General features: G+C 38.6%; 1 protein-coding gene across 1 annotated transcript; it reads left to right on the forward strand.

Moving 5' to 3' along the window:
* Positions 1-3,520: 3,520 nt before the first annotated feature.
* On the forward strand, positions 3,521-22,999 carry MMAA (metabolism of cobalamin associated A). Its single transcript, XM_045552079.1, has 7 exons — positions 3,521-3,550; positions 10,742-11,246; positions 13,413-13,535; positions 16,967-17,137; positions 19,546-19,631; positions 21,494-21,643; positions 22,690-22,999. The coding sequence occupies exons 2-7, from the start codon at positions 10,802-10,804 to the stop codon at positions 22,975-22,977; spliced, it is 1,263 nt and encodes a 420-aa protein (XP_045408035.1). The 5' UTR covers positions 3,521-3,550; positions 10,742-10,801; the 3' UTR covers positions 22,978-22,999.
* The last annotated feature ends 808 nt before the right edge of the window (positions 23,000-23,807 follow it).

The raw sequence follows: 23,807 nt of genomic DNA on the forward strand, positions 1-23,807 counted from the left end.
TGCTCTTGCCCTTTCTTGCCCTTTGACCATGAGATGATGCAGTATGAAGTCCACCAGATGTGAGCCCCTCGATCTTGGACTTACCAGCCTCTAGAATGTAAGAAATAAATGTTTGTTTTAACCTTTATAAATTACCTAGTTTCAGGTATTCTGTAATAGCAGTACAAAATGGACTTAGGCAGGTGTATGTCCCCCTCCTCTTTAAAACCTTGCATCATCAAATAGGAGTAATCTTGCTAGAACCAGAATCTTACATTCAGTTTCCAAACTGTGGTTTCCCCAGGTAATTAGCATTGTTCAATGAATTTTTGTTATGCCATTATGCAAATGTAGACTGTGTTCATTTTTCTACTTATTAAATTCATCAAAAGCTGTCCAGGAACAGATTTTCTGTTTTGTCAACTACACCCACAATCTTGTTCCCTGATTTTTCATCAGTATTTTCAGACTGCAGGGAAGGAAAGCAAAAAATGGGAATGATTTCATGAATTTCAAATATGCTGTAACTCTTGGTACAATATTCAAGTATGTAACAGCTGTCCACAGTTGCTCCCAGCACACCCCAATCTCAGGGCAGTGCCAGGTTAGTGCAGTTGGTTAAAATGTGGCACTAATATGTCCACTATCATTTCTGATGTGAATCAACTGGCTATGCAGAGAAGAAAAATGTCTTTGGTGTCACTCTGGACATTGCCAAATGTTCTCTGGGGGCAAAACACCTCTCGTTGAGAACCCATGTTGTAATGTCTGTACAATCTTCAGACTATGGATACTGGTAATTTGTCTATTTTTTTATTAGTTTTATTAGAGTTTTGTAGGCTGTACAAAAAAGCAGACTAGGTACTGGACTTGGCCTGAGGGCCACAGTTTGCTGACCCTGAGTTAGATTTAATTTTTTCCTCTTTGCTAATGAAGGCATGAAAAACTATAAATTTCCCTCTAAGAATACTTTAGCTGTATTTCATAAACTTTGAAATGTTTTCTTGATGGATATTAGCCAATTAATGGAAAATAATGTGAGCTTTACTGAGTGTTATTCCAACAAAATGGCTAACGAATGAACTTTTGGTTCTGTGAGAGATGAGCAATGAAGAACAATATTAACTACAGAAAATTTAGTCACATACACATTACATACGCTCTCCAAACTAGTTGATAAATTGATATGAAAATCCCGTAATCTTGCAGCAATACTCTTTCGGCTCTTCTAGCTAAAGAAAGCCAGTCTGCAATGTTAAAAACATTTACCGGAGCAAGAAAATTACAATGATTTTACTGCACCCTATCGAATATTGATTTGCTGCCACCTGCTGGGAGGCAGAAACGGGTTTGTTCTGGGTCCTTAAAGGGTGAAGAAAACTACTACATAAATAAATTTTGTAATTTCTTATAAACATAATCAGTGGTTTTTGTTTTACAAAATATAATTGCTAGCCACAAATTGTTCCCACCTTTTTATGTGGAAAAATTGCAAACTTACAGAAGAGTTAAAAGAATGCCCACATACTATTAACCTGAAACTACCAAGTGCTTTGTAGTCTCTCTCTTCCCACTTATTTTTGGTTTTGGTCTGTACTATCTGAAAGAATTGTGCAGACATGACTTCATTTCTAAGTAAGTGAGCATGTATCTCCTGAGAACAAAAGGATTCTTCTAATAACTGCAATACCATTATCATTCCTGAGTAATTTAAGTCCATAATATTATACTTTGATGTTCAAATTTTTAAAATCTTTAATCCTATCCAGTTGACATTTGCCTTTAATGTAGACCAGTCCTCCTATTTTTGTTGTCTTTCCTGATATTATTATTGCAAAGTCCAAACAAATCATATTCCGAATTTATCTGTTTCCTCATTATCAGATTCAGGCCAAACATTTTTGACAAGAATGCTACATAAGTCTACTTCCCATAGCCTCACAGTGACAGGTTCATGTCTTCACCAGTATTGGTGATGCTAGCAATTTTTTTCCCATGAAGCATTGTTAATATTTTGCAAAGGACTAATGTTCCACAGAACACAGTTTAGAGAACACCTGAATAAGAAAAAAATCACATGGACTAAAGTGTTTTCGAGTTTGTAGACTAAAAAGAATTAAAAATCAGTTTTTAACAAACTACTTCATTTCTACGGTAGTGCAAACTGAGCTTTCATAAAACTTAACCCTTACCAAAAAAGAAAACAAAGAACAAAAAAATATTGTACAGATGAGCAAATCCAAGCTTAAAGAAATGAAGCAAACAGTCTCAGGTCCTGTCCTTATTGGGCTTGTGTTCAGGAACTCAGAGTTGAGTCAAAGTCTGCTTCCACGTTCTTTCCAGTAGAGCCTCTGCTTCATTTGGAATTGTTTAATTTTCTGTAATTGACTACTCTTGTGTCCACAATTACTCTTTGGGGTAGAAGTGGTAGTGTTTTAGTCTAAATAATAACAAAAAAGATGTTAAGGAACACCAACAACTCATTTTTTTATTGCTCTATAGTCCGTAAGAATCAACCTATATCAATCAAATGGTTGAGAGGGCCTAAAACCTCCCAAATGCATACAATTACGCAAATATGTGAGGACTTAAGTGTTGGTTCCAGATACTAATTATACTGTATAGCCCCAATTTATGACCATTTCTACTTACTTGTCATAATTTGATTCTGGCGATTGCGTATGGATGCTGTATTTTTCACAGTATAGCAAACATTTGGGAGATTAAATAAGTTTTCCCTAAAAATCCTAGAACAGCATACGAGGGTCTTACTACTTATTACGTCATCTCACAGGTTTTAAAGAACTCAGTTACCGTCCGCCCCGCAGTGAGGCGGCAAGTATGACGCATGTTCGTTTTCATGTCCATTTCAGGCGTGAGCCTTTCGCCCGCTCAGGTGACGTCCCGAGGGCATCCCTGCAGCGGTGGGCCCGAGTCCTGGCTTTGGTGCAAGTTAAAAACTATTAATCAGTATGAACGGGAGCCTTTTAAAAGTAACAACCTGTGGGTCCTTCAGCCTTTAAAAACCACGCCACGGTTAAAAAACTTAAAAGTATAAAGTTGAGCATTTATTCCAACAGGTTGCAAACTGCTCTGCGGAGTCTGAGTTTAATTTCACCAATTTGTCAAATATTACGCGTCTCGCCCGCCAGCCCACACTGTAAGCTGCCAGGGAGCGGAAGACCGGGCCGGCGTGTCTCGGCCGCCGCGGGGCCGGGGACCTAGGGCTGGACTCGGCCTCCGACTCGAGGGCAACGCGAAGGGCCAAAGAGTCAACCCGGACCTAGAAAAAGGCAAAAGCTACCCCAAAGGCCATAAACCGCCCACCCTCCCCTCACTTCCAAGAGAACGTCCCCACTACGCCGCAGGCAGGGAGGCCCCTGCGCTCCCACACTGTCAGCCACACGCCGGAACTCCGCAGCCACGTCCGCTGGGGGCCCGGCCGCGCCCCTGGCCGCCGTCCGGCCCCTGCGCTCCGCGGGCCACGCGCGCCGGCAGCCGGCGCTGCGCCTGCGCGGGCGGACCCGGCGGAAGGGGCGGAGCCAGCCGGCACTTCCGCGGCTGCGGGAGGGTGAGTACGGGGTGTGCGCGCGACGCCCGAGAGTCGGGGCTGGGCTCCCGCCTCGGGCCGCCTGCCGGGGCGAGCCGGGTCGTCGGGGGCGCCCCCTGGAGGACTGGGGGAGGGGGAAGGAAAAGGAGACTATAATTAAATGGATGGTGTTGGGGGTGCGGAAAATGTGTGGACGGGCAAGCGTCGGCAAAGGGGTTCAAAGGGAAGGTTTGTTTTTTCCTTAAACAAGAAAAGTCCTGTCAACAGTTTTAAAATTCTCATCCTTTTGGGCAGGTTTGTCAACTTACCTTTGTGCCACAGGGAGGCAGCTTCCGTAAGGTGGCTCTTGCATTGTCGCCACCAAACCTGGTGAATGGTTAACCTGGGGCACGGGAAAGGCACGAGAGTCTAGTGTGGCTGCTACCGAGGAGAGAAATTAAAACTCATTTTGGTGGGAATAAAATCCAGGATATGAAAGTAGGTTCACACCTAGAGCCACCAACAGTATCTAGAGTCTCTCAAATAACCGTGCCAGGCAGGGGCTAGGTCTCTTCCAGCAGAGGACATGCTGGCTTCAGGTACTGTGTATTTCTCATTAGGAAATGAAAGGCAACCTAAGCCAAGATAATCTGATAAAAATTTCCTATTTTATTTCTTGAGAGGTGTTTCCCTAATACATATATTTTGGAAAACAAATAAACAGACTAATAAAACTTTTCCATGTTGGTAGAAAACCACAGTTTCCAAAAGAACTGTGTAGATTCTTAAACATTTTGGGGTTGTCTGCAATGTCCAGAATATTCTTTTACATAGGAAACACTAAATATTCTTGTCCAGGGCAATAAGAATTTTTTAAAAAGACAAAGACCGGAGCAGTTCTTTTTAGTGGCTGTATTCTCTCAGGTGATACAAAACAAAGGTGTAAAGTTACATAACCATAGGAATGTAAATCAGCATTTGAGATATTTGAAAATACCTAAAGAAAACCTATATTTGGAATGGAAGGAGCTGGTGAGTACTTGAAACATTTACCTTTCAGCTGATTTTGCCATATGGAAATGTCCCTCACACACAGATTTTCTGATTTTTTTCCAACACAGGTGAAAAATCTTATGGTTTTTATGTGATTTTTATTTGTTTTTAATGTTACTGGCAACCAATTTAGTTAACACGCAGCCTCTGTGGGCCAGGTGGAACTAGTTTGTGAGTTGTGCTTGTTTTCACCTGAATACAGACGACCCTTCTCTCCTTTACGATGATTCAATTTATGATTGTTTGACTTTACAACGGGCTTAATCCCGTCGTAAGTTGAAGAACATCAGTGTTCAGAAATAATGGAATTAGAGGTCAGAAAAAATTCTGGAGACTGGGATTGTCAGGAAAGAATTTAAGAAAACTGTGGAATTTAAGCTGAGTAGGATAGGAGAGGTGTCAGAGGGTGAAGGAGCAGATGAGTAAAATCTCAGAATTGGGAAAGTAAGCAGCAGATTTAAAAGATAATGAGTAAACTCTCTGTAAAGGAGGTCTGGAAAAGCATGCACAACAAAGAAATGGAAGAAAAGCCCTATAATGCTACACAAAGAAGACTAAACTTTATCCCAACACAATGGTTCTCAAACTTGAGCATACATCAGAATCAACTAGAGGGTGTATGAAAGCAGATTCTGGGCCCCACTTCTGGAGTTTCTGATTCACAAGGTCTGGGGTAGGGCCTGAGAATTTCCCAATTCAGGATGAGACTTGTTGTGAAGTCCCAGAGGGGGAGAGAAGAAATGAGAAAAGTTCCTTAGAGGTAATTAGCACCTGCATGATGCCAGGTGCTGTGCCAGGCTCTCTCATGCACACTATCTCATTTCATATTCACCATGACGCTGATGTATAGGTCTTAATGTTTTCATTTTGCAGATGAAGACACTTTGATGATATGAAAGATTGCCAGGCACTGTAATTGGTCTCAGAGCTTCCTAAAACAAGTGCAGATTTGAACTAGGGTGGTGGCAGCAGGAATAAATCAAAATGTTTCATGATGAGGGAATTTAGAAAAATAGAGACTTCCCACGCAAATTGAAACATAAAAGTGGAAACTGGGAAATCTGAGTCTTATTGAAAATGATAAAAAGTAAAGTGGATAGAACTGTAGAGAATCCCTTCATGAATTTAGTATGTGTTCTGTATTGCTCATAAATAGTCATGACCTATTTAAAATCTATTTAAAAGTTGCTTATTTAAAAAGTCATTCTACTCTACGAGAATTCTCTGAAATTTAAAAAGGAGACAGTAAAGCCTTCTGTGGGGGTGGTGGGAGATGGTAGACAGATTAATGGCATCTGACAGCTTATCTTCCAATCAAACGTGATTAGCAGTGAGAAATGGAAACACGTGGCATAACACTGCATTGCCTGTATGAATTGTGCTGTGCCGCAGACACTGACCTAATGTATTGATTTTGGAAATCCTGTATATTTTTTCTTGCCAGAGTAGTTATTGAAATTGAGAGTATTCATTGGATCAATTTCAAGACAAATATCCCAAGTCAGACTGGCTGCTGCTGAGCAAATTTTTAATGAAGGAAAACATCCATATATTGAAATCAGACTTTAAAAAAGAAAGTCCTTAAAGTAAATATATATTTACTGTAAAATCTAGGAAAATGTATGTTTTAAAGACATCAATTAACTGAGTAATCAGTGTAATGGAGTTATTGACCCATGCAAAATTATGGCATACATTCATTCGTTTATTCTGTGAGCAATAAACTGCTGTGAATACAAGATACCTCATAGTCTAGGGAAGACTGACATCTTAAAAAGGAACACAGTACAGTGTGGTGGGCACTATAATAGAAGTTGTGACCACTACACAATGGAATAAAGATAGGGGTGACAACTAAAGGGGTGGTAAAGGAGGCCAGGGAACTCTTTATAGAGGAGGAGACATTTGGGTTGATTCTTGAAGGTGGAGCAGAATTTGTGAGATGGTTAAAGAAGAGACGGGCATTCCAATCAGAAGGAACATCATGGACCAAGGCCAAGATGCATAAAAGAGTGTAACTTTTTCTGGGCCCTGTGTGCAGATCAGAATAGTTATAGCCATGTGGTAAAAGTGGAAGAGGGGAATGAATTAAGTTGGAAAGGTGGACAAGAGTGCTCACAGGGTATGAAAATATTTATGTAATGACTGTCTTGGCTGGATTGTAAACTTCATGATGTCAGGAGTCATGTCTGACCTATGTGTCAGTGTATTCCAAGGCCTAGCACAGTGCCTAGCATATAGTAGGTTCTCAGTAAATATTTGCTGAAAGAATGAATGGCTCAATCACAGAAAAATATTCTTTCTACAGATAAAGGCAAAGGGAACCTTTTGGATAAGTGGTAGTATGGAGGATGAATTAATAATAGTCATAGAGGTGGCTATGGTAGATTGGGGTTTTTCATACTTAAGGTTGTGCCCATTTATGGGTTGCAATCTGCAATAGAAAAGATTTTAAAAGGCAGTATTAGAGCATATGACATGTAATGGGGTAAGTATTGTGAAACCTTAGTTTCAGTTGTATGTGTGTGTATTGACCGATGTAAATGTATTTCTTCCTATGGACTGCAGTCAAAGCTTGAAACTCAGTAATAGAGAAACAAGGGAGTGAGGATGGAGAGGAAGGAATGGATATGAAAGATATTTTTGAGGAAAACAAATGTGAATCTTAAAATGCTAATGTTCATGTGACCCTTCCTGCAGTTGAGGGGATGCACTTACCGACCCATTTTAGTATTTTTGCTCCCTTTGTTTTTCGTTATGTATTGGTAAGTTGACATTCTGGTTTACTAGACATGGCGATGCTTTGAGGTATCTTAATGAATGTCGTAAATGCTGGAGAATTTCTCTTGTAATTTGGTAGTGTTTAGCTTACAAAGTGTAGGAAGAAACCATACTATCAGGAATCATGAAAATTAGTTGAAATAATCTGATTTGATTATTGGCCAAGTTCTTTGATTTCTTTCCATAAGAAAGCAGGAAAAGAGGCCTAGACATATGAGCAGGTAGGAAGTCCTTCCCCTTATCTACATACTTGATTTTGCCATTCTGCCTGTGAACTGTATATAAGGGTAGAAATTTGCTCATACAAGGCTGTTATATTGGCTTTAAAAAATTTATGAGCTCCTTTAAAATCGGGTTGATTGCCTAAATTAATGGGGTTAAATATGTTATGAACTTAGTTATCAGGTGTGAATTCTCTGTGCAGTGAAAAACATTTAAAAATACAATATTGAAAATTTAGTCTGTTCCGGCAACTAATACATTGGGATCTCCTAACAAGGTTTGCATGGGAAATGTAAACTAATTTTTAATTTTCTTTTAAAAAATTAAAAAGATAAACAGCCAGCCATAATCATACCATATTCAAATATAAGGATTATTTTTTTCTCTGGAGTTGACACCATATAGATCTGGATTTATGAAATCCATAGTTTTTCACAAATTCTGCCACTAGTTGTGAGGCTTTGGTCTATCAACCTCGTTGCTGAGCCTTACCTGTAAAATAAGACATCATTCACTGTAGGATTGTTGTGAGGATTAGCTGAAGAAATGCATGCATGATCCCTCACACAGAATAAGCGCTCAGTAAAAGGTAGCAGCTGCTGCTCTGACATTCGGGTGGTCCACAGGGTTTGGAGGCATCGAGAAAATCAGCCTCCAGGGAGAGGCTTAAAGATACCACAACTGAAAATTACATACATCTGGATAGCTTTTTGTTTTGGAAAAAATGGAATAAAACAGTATCATCCTTTCCCTGGTTGGTTCTTTTCACTTAAAAGGCCTTTTAAGATTTGTATTGGCATCAAAAGACAGAGAACTTTGCAATCCCAAATTGTGATAAAGCCTGCAATATAAACCATAAGCTTGTCAGATGGTTGGCTTGAATTTTCTGAGAAAGATTGCAATTAAGTTGTTGTAAGAAACCACTGTTTTAAATGTTAGAGCAATCTGGAATACTTTTATTAGACAAGTTTTATTCATCTCATTTATTTAGAGAATGTTATTTGCTAACATTATTATAAATTGACATATCTTCATCTAGTAAAGCTCTTGCTGTTGAGTTTTGATTCCTTACAAATTTATCTTTTTGTATTTCTGTTTTGGAAGATTGATTAGATGTCAAAGGTACCTTGATTCAAAACATGGAACTTTGAAGGCAGAATGCTTTTAGTAAAGGTTCTCCATGATCACACAGGTTAAGATTGTTACCCAGACTTTTCTTTATAGTATATTAGACAACATACATTCATGAACCTAAAAAAATTACTGAAACATAATAATTGAAATATACGGTAGTATACCAGACATTGTGCTGGATTCTGAGGAAATAAAGAATAAGATATTGTTCTTTCTCTGGGAGGATCATCAGCTGAGGTAAGGGATGAGAATTAGGGGGAGAGGTCTATAAATAAATAAATAAATTAGAAAACAAGAAGACAAATACTATACCCGGGGTGTGAACAAAAGGCTGTGGATCATTAAATAGAACAGTTAACTACCTGGAAAAGGTAGGGGAAGATGTGTCCCAGAGGAGGTTCTAACTGACTGAGTAGGCATTTGTCAGGCAAAAAAGTGGAAGATCTGCATTCCAGACACCTGATTTTTATTATAGCACATAGATGTTTTAAAAAAATCAATCATGCCTAAAATGATTGCTAGCTTATGTACATTGTGTTATTTCAGAGTATTGTTGAACTTCAAATCTATAATTCTGATAAAAATCTCAGTGCATAGAAGAATAGCTAAAATGTGATCATCACCTTTTTCATCTTGCACATAATTCCTTTTACTAGGTTTTTTAGTATTTGTGCTAATTTTATGTATAATTTAGAAATTAACCTAAATACATGGGCTGTAACACAGATGGTCGCAATAACTAGTTAAGGACTCATCAAATTTGATTCTCATGTTAGGAAGAAATCTAAATGTAGAAGGAAGCAAGGTTATGGCAAAGATAATTAAATCATTAATAGTTATTAGATATTTTCCATTAAATTCTAAAAATTCTTAATTTTATCTTTAAGAAGAGATTTTTTGGGGTTGCTTTAAAAAAAAAAAACGTAGCAACTGTATTAGTTTTCTATTGCTGCTGTAACAAATTACCGCAAACTTAGTGACTTAAAACAACACCAATTTATCATCTTATAGTTCTGTTGGTCAGAAGTCTGACATGGGTCTCACTGGGCTAATATCAGTGTGTCAGTAGTTCTTTGTTCCATCCTGGAGGGTCCAGGGGAGAATCAGTTTCCTTGCCTGCCAGGCAGTCTACAGACTGCCTGTGCTGCCTGTGTTCCTTGATTCAGGGCTAACTCCTTCTTCAAAGCCAGCAAGGGTGGGTGAATCCTAACATGAGGTCATTCTGCTCTTCTTTTCTCCCTCTCTTTCTCGTTTTAAAGATCCCTGGTGATTACATTGGATCCACCCAGATAATCTAGGATAATTTTTTTATCTTCATGTCAACTGATTAGCAACTTTAATTCCATCTGCAACTCGAATTCCCTTTTGCCACATAACATAACATATTCCCAGATTCCAGGGATTTGGACATGGACATGTTTGAGGGGCCGTTATTCTGCCTACCACAGTAACATATGTTGCTTTTTAAAAAGTCAGAAAAATATGCTCAGCCAAAAAACAACATAAAAGCACCATGATATCACTCTTTCTGTAGATGAAGCTATATACACATTGATGTATATATTCCTTCTGTCTGTGTGTATGTGCATGTGTGTAAAATTTTATGAAAACATGATGTCATGTCTCCTCTTTATCAGAGGGATTTGTTTTTAAAAACCTTTATTATGAGCTTCTGAATCAGGTATATTGACCTGAAGAAATTGTTAAGATGAATGTAAGAAAAAGCATGACATAATATTTCTACCCTAATGGTGTTTTATACATTTGGTTTTTGTTGAGGAGAAACTTTTAATGTAAATTCTACTTTACAGTAAAGTAATACTTAATAGTTCCATGATTTGGGTTACTCTTAATATTAACTGTGGCCAAAGAAGGAGTCTTCTCTTTTAAATTTAGTAAGAAAACTTTCCCCCCATTTGTACTATCAAGAACTCTGATTATGTGTGGTTTAAAATATGGAGAAAACACTATGTTTTCAATTTTACTATTTCAGTATTTCAGTTGTATATTGAACTGGCCAAAATATGTTTTCCTTTCTTCTAGGGAGGTCACAAATCACATTGAGCCAAAACGCGTCCAGTGCTTTCATCAGTTACAAACAAAATGAATATTCCCATGCTGCTGCCACATCCCCACCAGCGTTTCCTAAAAGGCCTTTTAAGGACACCTTACCGATGTTACCGCTTCATCTTTCCCTCACGTACTCACCTGGGATCAGGAACCCTGTGTGCTCAGTCATTTAATTCTCTTGGACTCCATTGTACAAAGTCGATGCTGCTGTCAAATGGTTTAAAGAGAAAATTATGTGTACAAACAACCTTAAAGGACCACACAGAAGAACTTTCTGATAAAGAACAAAGATTTGTGGATAAACTTTATACAGGTTTAATCCAAGGGCAAAGGGCCTGCTTAGCAGAGGCCATAACTCTTGTAGAATCAACTCACCGCAGGAAAAAGGAGTTAGCCCAGGTGCTTCTTCAAAAAGTATTAGTCTACCACAGAGAACAAGAGCAATTAAATAAAGGAAAACCACTAGCATTTCGAGTAGGTCAGTCTTTTTTTGTTTTGTTCAGTAAACAAAACTTCTCTGTAGCCTATAATAAGTCTAAAGAGTTTACAATCTAATTTTTTTTTAAAAATTTTGGTTGAATTTTAAATACCCTTTCTTTGCAAATACTAGTCTTATTAGGTTGAAAATATTGCCATGACCATTTGAAACAAGGCTTACATTATTTAAAGAAATAATATAAGGTTTTTATTTTGGCAAGAGTCTTGCTCTGCTTCTCAGAATAGAATATGCATAGGAAGAATTATTAACCAGCTTATTCCTTTCATTCAGTAGTCCTACTTAATAGTCTAAAGTGAATTGCTTGTTTTTATGGTTATATCAACTATAATTATCATGTTTCAAAATTCTTAGGTGTGTCATTAGTCTTTGTATAGGTAAGTCTCACATCTTTCAGATACTTTTTATTGAGTTTCTAGGAGTGGCTCTAAACTCAGCCATCTCAGTATCAAAATATTTTTAAAAAGACATCATATTTATTCGTTATCTGTACATTAGATGTTCATTTGATTTCTTGAACAATTTGAGTTGGCTCTGTGATTGCAACTCAGCTTGTTATATTTTTGAAATTGTGCATTTTAAAGCAATTGAGATATGTTTGACCAGCAAGAATTAAGCATGGCAGCTTAGGTGGAATGAGCGAGTCCCATGATGGTGAGCTAGGTGATTTGAACCAGCCCTTCTGCTAAAAACAACTTGAAATGGTGGTCAAAGTGCAGAAATTATGTGGGAAATGAGTAAATACATTTAAAAATTCACTGACATTACTTTTATCTCACAGTTTGTTGGCAATACAGGGACTGAAACCTAGTTTTTAGGGTAATAGGCATAAATGCTTTAAAGATGATTTAAAAATAGCTAACAGCCAATGTTTGTACTGGTCCACGTTTTTTGAACTTCTTACTCCTTTTGCCCTCACTGAGGGACTGTCATTTTGAGAGTACTACATTGGGTATTAATAATCTTTATGTGTTCTAGACAGAGAAAATAACAAACTCCCAAAGAGAAATTCTAGCTATGGCAAAGTGTCTACTTACTAGGTTTTAGAGAATCTTTGAAGAGAAAATGTCCCAGAAATATCTGGAATTAACTAGCAATTCACACTTAACTTTGTAGTGCTATTCTGGCTCTTCTGTCTTGATCTTACGAGCCCGGATGAACCTGTGTCTTTATTGCAATTTTTTTAATCATCATCATAAATAAAAGCAACAAATGTTTATTCAGCACCTTTAAAGGTGTTTAAGACAGGACCGGCCCTGAGAGTTGTGGTAAGAAGCCAGACGTACCATACATTAATACTGTACCTACTTTTGAGTATAGTTACAATTAAATGCTTATGTTCTATATACTTCATTGAACATACACTTACATATCTCTTATGCCATGCACTATTCTAAAGCTATTGCGATTGTTAACTCATCTAATTCTTAAAATGACATGAAGAGATAGGTACTGTTACTATACCTGTTTTATTGTGGAGGATACTAAGGCACAGAAAGAGGTTAAGTAACTTGCCCAAGATCACCCAGCTCGTAAGAGAGAAAGCTAGAAGGAGAACTGGCTGAGCAGCTCTAGGGTTTGTGCTCTTACCCACCATGCTCTGCCAACTCTCCAAGTAGGGGAGCTTTCTGCCTTTCTTAACACAAATTATTTTTTTTTCAGGATTCAGTTTATGTTCTTTGAGTTATGAGAGAGATGAAGAAAAAAAGTGATCTTTTATAAATGAAAATTACTTAATCACTGGGAATTTCTAGAGTAGTTTTTCCAGTGGGAAGACAAAGTGTACAGAATTGGGGTAGGTGGAATAATTACAGATCCTGATGAGAGGTGGGCAGATATAGAAATTGAGCACATTAACAACATGGGCAATGAAGTCTGTCCGAAAAGATCTGTGTTATAGTACAAAGGCAGACCATGTTATTTTTAAAAGTGAATTTTGTGAACATGTGGAACTCAGAATTTTTTCTTTCCTATATCCCCATTACTCAGAAATTAGATAAAGAAATAGATTTTCATTTACTCTTTTTGGACATGTTAAAATATATTAATGATGGTTTTAGGAGGTAGTCTAATATTTTATTCACTAAAAAGGATCATAGTTCTGATTTCCTTTGTTTCATTAAATTAGAAGATCTCTTTCCACCATAGGATTGTCTGGTCCCCCTGGTGCTGGAAAATCAACATTTATAGAATATTTTGGAAAAATGCTTACTGAGAGAGGGCACAAATTATCTGTGCTGGCTGTGGACCCTTCTTCTTGTACTAGTGGTGGTAAGTATGGCTAATGCTTTTTAAATTGCAGAGCTGTAGGGGCTCTCTGTTGCAATTTAGTGGGAATTTGCACAGTTAGGTTACCTCTGTTAGCAGAGTTTGGTCTCACTGAAGGAAGGAAGTTCCACAGAGTAAGGTGGAAGCTGAGGGAGGTAGTTTGGGAGCATTGGACTTTTCAGAAGTCAGCTTGTGGGTAGCTCAGTGGTAATTAAAGAACTGCGATAATAGGTGCCAGAAGTTGAAGATGATCAAAAACAAATTTCTGCCCTTTGGCTCTCATGTCTAAGGTTAGGCCCCTTTTCCCTCCTGTTTTTCCTGGCAGCATCAGCAGCTGTGCAATTCAGAAAATGGGTCTTTACTCATTCATTATTTTCCTCATATTGTAACATCTCTTAAGCTTAAAAAAAAATCTTACTGCTGTTTATAACTTGTCATCTGTTTGTATTATATGTTCAGTTAAACAGAAAGCTTTTAGAGAGACCACGTAATATATTGCTGCTCCCCTTACAGCACTTAGCACAGTACATTGCAGATTGCAGAGTGTTCAGCAATTACTTTCCTATTTGAGGTCATGCAGTCACTCAAAGTTTAATTTGCAGCTCATCAGAGATAAAATGAATATAAATTTAGTTCCCTAAATGATCATTTAAAGAAAACATAAAGCATAGTATATAAATACTCAGAAATAGTTTTTCTTCCCTTGTGATTTTCAGCTTCTCATATTACAGTTATTCACTTAAGTATCTGAGTGCCTACTATAGGCGAGGCCTTGTGCGTGGAAGGTACTGTGTTGCATAATGGCGAATAAGACACAGTGTTCTTGGCCTTATGGAGCTTTACATCTTAAGAGGGAAACAAACAGTAAACACAACCATTACAATATAATGTGTGTTGTAAAGGGGTAAGTCCGGGGTGCTTTGTGGAAGTATTTGGTTTGTGTGTTGTGGTATACTCTGGGTTTCATACAGAAAGGAAAGAGTGATGATGTAATCATATTTTGGGGCCTTAGGTCTGTAGAGAGGTAGACAATTCCTGTCACCACCTATCAAGAAATCTAACTCAGATCATTCAAAGTTTTTGAGTCACTATAATAAAAAAGTTAACTATAAAATAAAATTTATACTCACAAGTTCAAGATTAAATCCATGTCCATGTATTGTCTATTTACAGTCTTAGAACTTTGTTAAAGAATTTCAATAAAGGATTTTTTGATAAGTGGCCTTCATTTTTATATAGGTGAGAAGGCCTTTCCCCCTCCATCTTCATAATATTCTAGAATACTTGCAATGGAAAAAGAAAATAATAGCTTGAGATAATAATGGGTAGCAGAAATGATATCATAAGATAGTCTGTGGTTAAAGTTGCATAGCTATGTACTTCCTAACCTTTCACAAACAAAAAGTGAGGTAAAAATGTGTAGACTTTGAAAGAAAGAAATACATGAGGATAAACAGAACACTATAAGTACAAAATTTTACCTTACTGCATCAGTACATATAATACATTTGAAAAATAGTATTACATTAAAGTTTGAGATGCATTAGGTTTTTGGTCTACAATCAATTCTTATTATCTGGATTCACAGACCCCCTGTAATAACTTTGAGACCTCCCTGAGGGTCTGCAAGTAATAGTTTTAGATTCACTGGCAAAGACAATTATATGTGAGAATAAATTTCATAATCTGTAGTTCAATGTGATAGGGTCTGTAAGATAATAATTTAAGGTATAGGTTTGGCAGATTGTTGACTTACACAGAGATGATTTCATGTAGACAATTACTTCAGAAAAAAGTTTTATGTGAAGTTAATAAGGTAATTGAGGTATGGGGTAGGCATATGCTCTAGAATTAAAACCTATGAGAAGACCCTAAACTGGAATCATAAGGGAAAAGAGCATATCTTTAAGGAACTTCTTAATCTTTAGTATCAACTTTATGTGGAAAAATTGGCTCTTAGGCAGAGTGAAAATAAGTATTTAGATTAGAACAGTACTACACCTACAAATGTTAGTATGCGGCTAAAGCAAAGTAGTAAAAGGTAATAGCAATTTCAGAGGTTTCTGTCTTCTAGTATTTTCAGGTATTGATGTTTGTCAAAATACTACAGTGAACACAAAAACACAACCAGTTTCATTCCACAAGTATTAAAATGAATGCCTAGTGTGGACACTTGGTAAGCACTCAGTGTACAACATATGTAAGACACAGTCCTATAGGCAAGGAACTTACATTAAAGTACTATTTCTCAGCCTTGGCACTAGTGACGTTTTGGGACAATTGTGGGTGGCTGTCCTGTCCATTGAAGGATGCTTAGCAGCCTAGTAGGGGCCAGTAGCACCCTATCCTTCATACGTTACAAGTAAATATGTCTCTCTCTAGAGATTTCCAAATTTCTCCTGGGGGCAAAATTGCACCTAGTTGAGAACTATTATGTGAAAGATATAAGACACATAGATGTGAAACCAAAAAATATGTTGTATGAATAGTTTTCTATCCATTAACTCAGCTTTCAATGCTTTCATTGAAGACTCCAAAATTTCTAAGTAGTGAGGGAATAGATAGGAAGCAACAGACTGGGCGGAAGGGGCAGCTTGAAGGTACATGTGCATAGCATTTACGTAAGGTTGAGAAAATGTTGTTTGTACAAACGAATGGGGAGCAGAGGGTGCTCATGGACTTAGTAGAAATGGGAGGGATGCTAAAGTTCTCTTTGCCCCTCCAGGATTGCAGAACAGTTGTGCCATAGACATTCACAGAGATGGGCAGGGGTGAAACGTTTCCTGACTATGAAGGGGCAGGGACTTTCACTGATCTTTCTAAGGTGGAGGAATTCTGTGTTTTCGTTATTAATAGTTTTTGAAGTGCTTTCCTGTATATAATTACATTTGATTCTCCCAGTGGCTTATTACCCCTATTACATAGCTGAGGAAAGAAGGGTTCAGTTGTTAAAGCGACCTCCTAAAATTGAAGAGCGAGAAATGGTGGAGCCAGGATGGGGACCATAGACTTGGAACATAGTAAATTAACAGTGAAAAAACAGGGGAGATGCCTCTGGCAGGAGGGCACAAACAGGACAGGAAGTAAACACAGCAAAACTAAGATGACAGTAAAGAAACCCCCCACGCTGGAGCAGAGGGTTGACTTGGGGACTAGTGGAAGCTGGAATTGGATAGGCATAGGGTAGGGGGGAAGGATCCAGATTTGAACCTCTGGTCAGTGGGAAGCCATTATGGGTTTTGAGGGGCTTGAAATGTTACAAAGATTAATCTGGCATCATTGTACACAGTGAGTTGGAGGAACGCTCAATAATATGAAGTACAATTTGAAGATTTAGGGAGAAATGGCATAAAGCCCTTCCCTCCCAGGAACCGGCTGATTGATAATTGGCCCTTACAACTGTTGCACAATTATAAAATGTAACTGTGTTTTAGGGTCACTCTTAGGGGATAAAACACGAATGACTGAGTTATCAAGAGATATGAACGCATACATCAGACCATCTCCTACTAGAGGGACGTTAGGAGGCGTGACAAGGACAACAAATGAAGCTATTCTGTTGTGTGAAGGAGCAGGATATGACATCATTCTTATTGAAACCGTAGGTGAGTGTGATATATTTATTAAAAACAATAAACGATTATCGCGAATGCTATGTAAAGATGAGTGACAACTAATTTCATTTTGTTCATTCAGCAGATATTTGCTAAAGGTGTAACTAAATATAAGATATCCAATATTCCACAGAAGATATGAGTATATAGGCTATAATCCCTACCCTCAAAGAGCTTACCGTTTAAAGAGTGAAAATAAGCCATGTACCTGGATAACTGTCCTACAGGTGATATGTTATACGTGCCAGAGGGGAACTGTAAGCATTAGGATGACCCACGTAAATGATACTTCAGTGTAACACCTGTTTTGTTAAGTGCATTTCATATCTAAGCAAATTTTTTTTTTTTTTGAGACAGAGTCTCGCTGTGTTGCCTGGGCTAAAGTGAGTGCCGTGGCGTCAGCCTAGCTCACAGCAACCTCAAACTCCTGGGCTTAAGCGATCCTACTGCCTCAGCCTCCCGAATAGCTGGGACTACAGGCATGTGCCACCATGCCCGGCTAATTTTTTCTATATGTATATTTTAGTTGGCCAGATAATTTCTTTCTATTTTTAGTAGAGACGGGGTCTCGCTCTTGCTGAGGCTGGTCTCAAACTCCTGACCTTGAGCAATCCACTCGCCTCGGCCTCCCAGAGTGCTAGGATTACAGGCGTGAGCCACCGCGCCTGGCCTTCATGTCTAAGAAAATTAATGTAGTTAGGTGCCTTTTGAGTACAGAGCTATGTTCTATTTTTACATCCTTAGTGTATAGTTACATGCAACAAAGAGAGTGAAATAAAAACCCAAAGAAAATTCACATTCTTATGGGGAGACACTCTATTTTATAATAGTATTGTGTGATAATTGTTTGTGACACAACCTAACTCAGATTTGGGAGGATCAATGAAGACTTCCTAGAGGAAGTGACAGCTGAACTCAGTTTTGAAGGAAAAATTAAACAAAGTAGGGATGAAGGGTATTTACAAAGATGCACAGGAGTGAGAAAACACGACCCATCCAGAGAAGTGCAGTCTGCTCAGGGCACTTAGAGCACAGAGTGTGGTGGCAGGGAGAGAAAGGAGGTGGGTTGGAGCAGTAGGCCAGGGCCAGATTGCCAAGGACCTCGTGTGCCATGCCAGGGAGTCTGGAGTTGGCCCTGAAAGAAGTGGGAAGCCACTGCAGGAGACACAGGAGAGTGAGAAAACCAGATAGACACTCTGGCAGGACCCCTGGCTGCAGAGTGGAGAATGACTAGAAGAAGGGCTAGAGTAGAGCTAGGGAGGCAGGTAGGAGACTATTGTAGTATTCCCAGGCGGGGGGTTAGGGAGGGTCTGAACCAAGCAGAGGGAGTGAGAATGGAGAAGGTGAAATGGATTACAAAAAGCATTGAAGGTAAATTGGCAGGACTTTATCCATGTTAAGATTATAAGGGAAGGAAGGAAGAGGAATTAAAGATAATGGAAAATACTGTGAGAAAAGTGTACTTGGAGAAAGGAAAATAACGGGTTTAACTGTAACCATATTAAGTCTGAAGTCTCTCTAGGTGTCCAGGTGACTCTGTCTAAAGAGAAAGGGCTGAGTGAGAGATCCTGATTTAACAGTTACCAGCGTAGTTCGTGGCTTCACACTTCAGGTTTGGAATTTGGTTCAGATCAATGGGAGGAAATACAGGGCAGAAATGGAAGGTTAGTTGTATTAATTTGCTAGGGCTGCTATAACGGAATACCACAGGCTGGGTGGCTTAAACAACAGAAATTTATTTTCTCACACTTCCGAAGGCTGGAAGTCCAAGACCAAGGTGTGGTAGGGTTGGCTTCTCCTGGGGCCTCTCTCCTTGTCTTGTAGGTGACCCCCTTCTTGCTGTGTCCTCACATGGCCTTTTCTCTGTGTACTCGCTCCCCTAGTATCTCTTCAGCTTACGAGGACACCAGTCCTATTGGGTTAGGGCTCTATGACCTCATTTAACTAAATTATGTCTTCAAAGGCCCTATCTCAAAATAAAGTCACTTTGCTGGTTAGGACTTTAACATAGGAATTTTTTTGGAAGAGGGGAACACAATCCAGTCCATAGATGAACATACTGGCAGGCATGACTTAAGGTTAGAGTCATAGTTTTCCCACTGCTCATTGATGAAAGGGAAGCAGAGAAAGAGCTGTGAGAGTGAGGAGAGAATGGAGGTTCTGGGTTCTCCAATCCAAGAATAGGTTTAATGGCAGCCAGGGAGGGAGAGAGCTGGAAGGGTAGCTGTTTGCTCAGAGGGTAAGACAGTGACACTTAATACTTTCTTCAGAGGTTCTGTGTTTAAGGGGGAGGTGACAATGAGTATGAGTTAGTGAAGTGGAATGGAAGTGATGGTCAGTGTAGTTGAGGAAGTCTGATGCTGAATATTTGGGGATACAGTTGTCATTTAAAATTTCAGGTGTGGGTCAGTCGGAGTTTGCAGTTGCTGACATGGTTGACATGTTTGTTTTACTACTGCCACCAGCAGGAGGAGATGAATTGCAGGTAATTATTTTTATTTTTTCCCCAAGTACAAAGAATATATCTTCTGAAAGTACAAATTTCCAGTGTATGTTTTTGTAAATTAAGTTGATAATAGTGTAGAGAAAGAAACATCATTCACATTGGCTAAAATACCGAGTCAAAGGCAGATTCTCTATATTTTTTGTCAGCTTATAGGAGTAGAATGTATGACCTTGAGGTAATCATACATATTAAACTTTTCTACCTATAACATGGGAGTGACTGGAATACAGGGGTGGCTCCAGCCAGAGTAGACCACAGTTTTTAGTACACTTGGTTCAAAAGTTCTTCGTAACGTATCACTTTGTTTTTAACTGGGATCCTGCTATCATGGTTTATACATTGTATAATGGGATTCTTACCCTCCCCCTGTAGTGCATTCTGACGCTACCTACCTGGCATTAGTGCAGACTTCACAGGGTGCGGGCACCATGCACCACAAGCTGCCCCTCACTCAGACACCAGCCGCAAGCTCCATGGTTCCCAGGCCACCCACACCTCTGACCAACTGGCTACAAACTTAGGGGTTCCAACTACCCCTTAGGTTTAATAATTCACTAGACTGACTCACAGAACTCAAGAAATCACTATATTGAAATTATAATTGTGTTATAAAGGATACAAATCAGGGCCAGCCAAATGAAGAGATCTGAGAAAGTCCCAAACACGAAGCTTCTGTATCCTCAGGATACATTTCTCTCCTGGCATGTTGATGTGTATCAGCAACCAGGAGCTCCCCTGAGCTTTGGTGTGCTGAGTTTTCATTGGGGTTTCATTAATGAAGGCATGATTGATTGAATCATGGGCCACGTACTTGAACTCAATCTCTAGCCCCTGTCTCCTACGTGGAAGTTGGGCTGATGTCACATGGCACAAGGCCGCAACTGTCTTCCTGGTAGACACATGGTAGGTCCTCCTGGGTGGTCAGTCCCACATCCTGAGTGATCTTGCTGCATAACATCAGGTATGGCCCCAGGCACCACCATGAATACCAAAGATACTCCTGCCACTTAAGAAATTCAGGGAACGTGGAGGTTACCTCCCAGGAACCTGAATAAAGACCAGAGAAAGTCTTTATTATATAGCACTTCTGTTTCCATTTTAGAATTCAAAAAAATAGTGATAGTAGACTATGGCTGCTGTGATTTGGAAACATTAACTATTAGAATTTAATAATTGAAAGTTAGGTTTAAAAATATTTGAAAAGAAATTTTAATCTTAGGTGGAAAAATCCATATTTCCCAAATAAGATTTGGCCTTTGAATTTCCTCCTTTATTTCTAGAATTTTTATGCAACATAATTTAAATCAAGAGATTGTGGCATTAGCTCTCAGGTTATTTTTCCTCAAATGCAAATTGAAAAACACTGCTATATACGTTTAAGGAAAATTTCAAAGACTTTGTTTCTAGAAATACAGATGTTAATGATATGTCTGTTTCTTTTTAAGCACGCTAATTAATGATGGATGGTTTTGCATCCTGCAGTGCTAGCTTGTGAGAAGCAGAATCCATCATGACACAATGTGAACTGTCTCCTGCTACTCAATCATGTCGTGTGTTGATGATATATTTACTCTAGTTCTGAATGTATTTCAACATGTTAGTTTCTAAATTTGGAAGAGACATAACAAATGACTTCCGTAGTCCCCAGAGCCAGCGCTTTTGAGTAATTTCTGTCAAATAACTATGATTCCTGGCAACTGGAACTTAGGAAGATGCAGAAAAAAAGTTGTAATAGTTAATGAAGTATATGACTCTCAAAGTCTTAGCATTGACCGGTTGTCCCATTTTTATGTTGATTGTGAATAAATGTTTCTGATAAATCAGTTCCTTTTTCTCTTTAGGGTATCAAAAGGGGTATAATTGAGATGGCAGATCTGGTAGCAGTAACTAAATCTGATGGAGACTTGATTGTGCCAGCTCGAAGGATTCAGGCAGAGTATGTGAGTGCACTGAAATTACTCCGCAAGCGTTCAGAAGTCTGGAAACCAAAGGTTAGCTTGAGTTCCATTTTATATTTTTCACCCTGAGTGGATTGTGTACATTAGAAGAGAGGATGTAAGTCCCAAACCAGACATATAATCAATCTTTGCTTGTATGTGAAGATTACAGTTTGAAAAATTATGACACAACTAGAGTGTCTAGTCATGATTTGAAATGTAGTCCTTTAACCACTAGATGTCAAAAACTAGGTATGAGGTGATAGATTAGATTGTTTAATGCTTGACTGAAGCCATTTGGAAGTGACAGCAAATCCATTCTGAAAGGGACTATCCTTAAGATTATGGAGCAGTTGATGACTTGATTATCTATACTGGAATTTGAGTAAGAGGGGAAAGGCTTATGATGTGATACGTCCATTCCCATTATGTTTGTTGGGTGCTGTTTTCAATAAGGAAAAAAAAGTAATGAAAAATCCTGTAATAAGTGCTGCAATAATATTGATGTGGGCAGCTTTATCTGCAGGAGGACACTATGTCATTAAAGAATAAGGTGTAGTCATTATACTGAGAACAGTGACGACTTAGCTTAGTCATCTCTTAGATTTCCCTATCACTTTGTCTGTGTTGAGTCTGGAGCCACCTATGTGTTCATATATATGATCTGGATGCTCAGCTCTGCCACTCGCTGAGTTAGGAAAATTTGACAGAGGGAATTGGGCTATTTTCTCAACGTAGCTTTCTTTTCTGGCCCTGAGGCCTCAGGAAAATGTGCCTAGCATTGCCCTTCTTGTGCTGTGACTCTGACAAGTCCTCCATGCTGTCCCTGGCCATCTGAGCAATTCTAAGTTAAAATAAATCTCTGGGCTAAAATATTTGACCTTGAATCCGTGTTTTATTTCTGCTATGCACTTAGTAATCCTAGGTACATTACCTCAGAGTATATGTCAGTATATTCACTTTGACACAGCAGTGAAATCTCATTCTTGTCTCTTGCCTTGTTTTCATAGACTATAAGAATTAATTGGCAAATACGAGTCCCCATGAAAATGTTTTCTGTCATTTTAAGTAAAACAATCTGGTTCTTCCCTTTTCAATAGGTAATTCGTATTTCTGCCAGAAGTGGAGAGGGGATCTCTGAAATGTGGGACAAAATGAAAGAATTCCAGGACCTAATGCTTGCCAGTGGGGAGCTAACTGCCAAACGACAGAAGCAACAGAAAGTTTGGATGTGGAATCTCATTCAGGAAAGTGTGTTAGAACATTTCAGGACCCATCCCATGGTCCGGGAACAGATTCCACTTCTGGAAAAAAAGGTTCTCATTGGAGCCCTGTCCCCAGGACTAGCAGCAGACTTCTTACTGAAAACTTTTAAAAGTAGAGATTAATAAAATTTATCCAATATCACAATTTATGTGTTGTTTCATAAAGTATTTTAATATTAAGAAATTGCTTGTATGCTTATATTTTCAGTAATTTTTTATGGTATCCTTGGCTTCCTTATTTGTGAACCATGCTTGAAAACTTGAAGGAAGTTAGATATGGATGGCAAAGGTTGGGCAGTCAGGCAGTATTTATAAGGTACTGGTTGTCTGATAACTGAGTTCCTTTTCTTTTGATTCTTATGCCCTGGCATGGTGGCCTGTAGGGTAGTTTCTTCTTAATAGTCAGGAGCAGAGAAAGCAGAGGAAGACAGAAAAGATCATGTACCTTAAAATGCTTCTATATTCTAAAATGATTCTATATTCACCGAGTTTCCAGAGAAAAATGTAAGCAAGAGTGTCCACACTTTTGAAGTCTTCCCTGAGGCCAGAACAATCCATAGTGGGTTTCTAAGAGCTGAAAATCATGATTGACATTTAGTGTACCAAACTATTATTCTAGGGATTTCTTAAATGGCCATGTACATGAGCAGTGAAACAGCTGGATTACTATAATGATGTGAACACAGTTTTAAAGTCTACTTTTCTGGATTTCCACCCCCTCCCGCCCCCGTGATAGATAGGAGAGCCAAAGGGAAACTGGGAAAATCAGCTGTAGATAATGTGGGTCCACTAATCCCTAAGTGTTAGAGTAAACCCCTAAAAGACCCAGCTGAGGTCAGAATGATTCAAGGGTTATTCAGTTTGAAGTTTATCAAAGGGCTTTTGCTTCTCTTCCTTGGCCATTTAACTTCATATTAGCATTTTAAAAATCTGTTTTTTTCTTGATGGTGCAG

The sequence above is a fragment of the Lemur catta genome, chromosome 5 (genome assembly GCF_020740605.2).
Source record: "Lemur catta isolate mLemCat1 chromosome 5, mLemCat1.pri, whole genome shotgun sequence".
Classification (NCBI taxonomy): Eukaryota; Metazoa; Chordata; class Mammalia; order Primates; family Lemuridae; genus Lemur; species Lemur catta.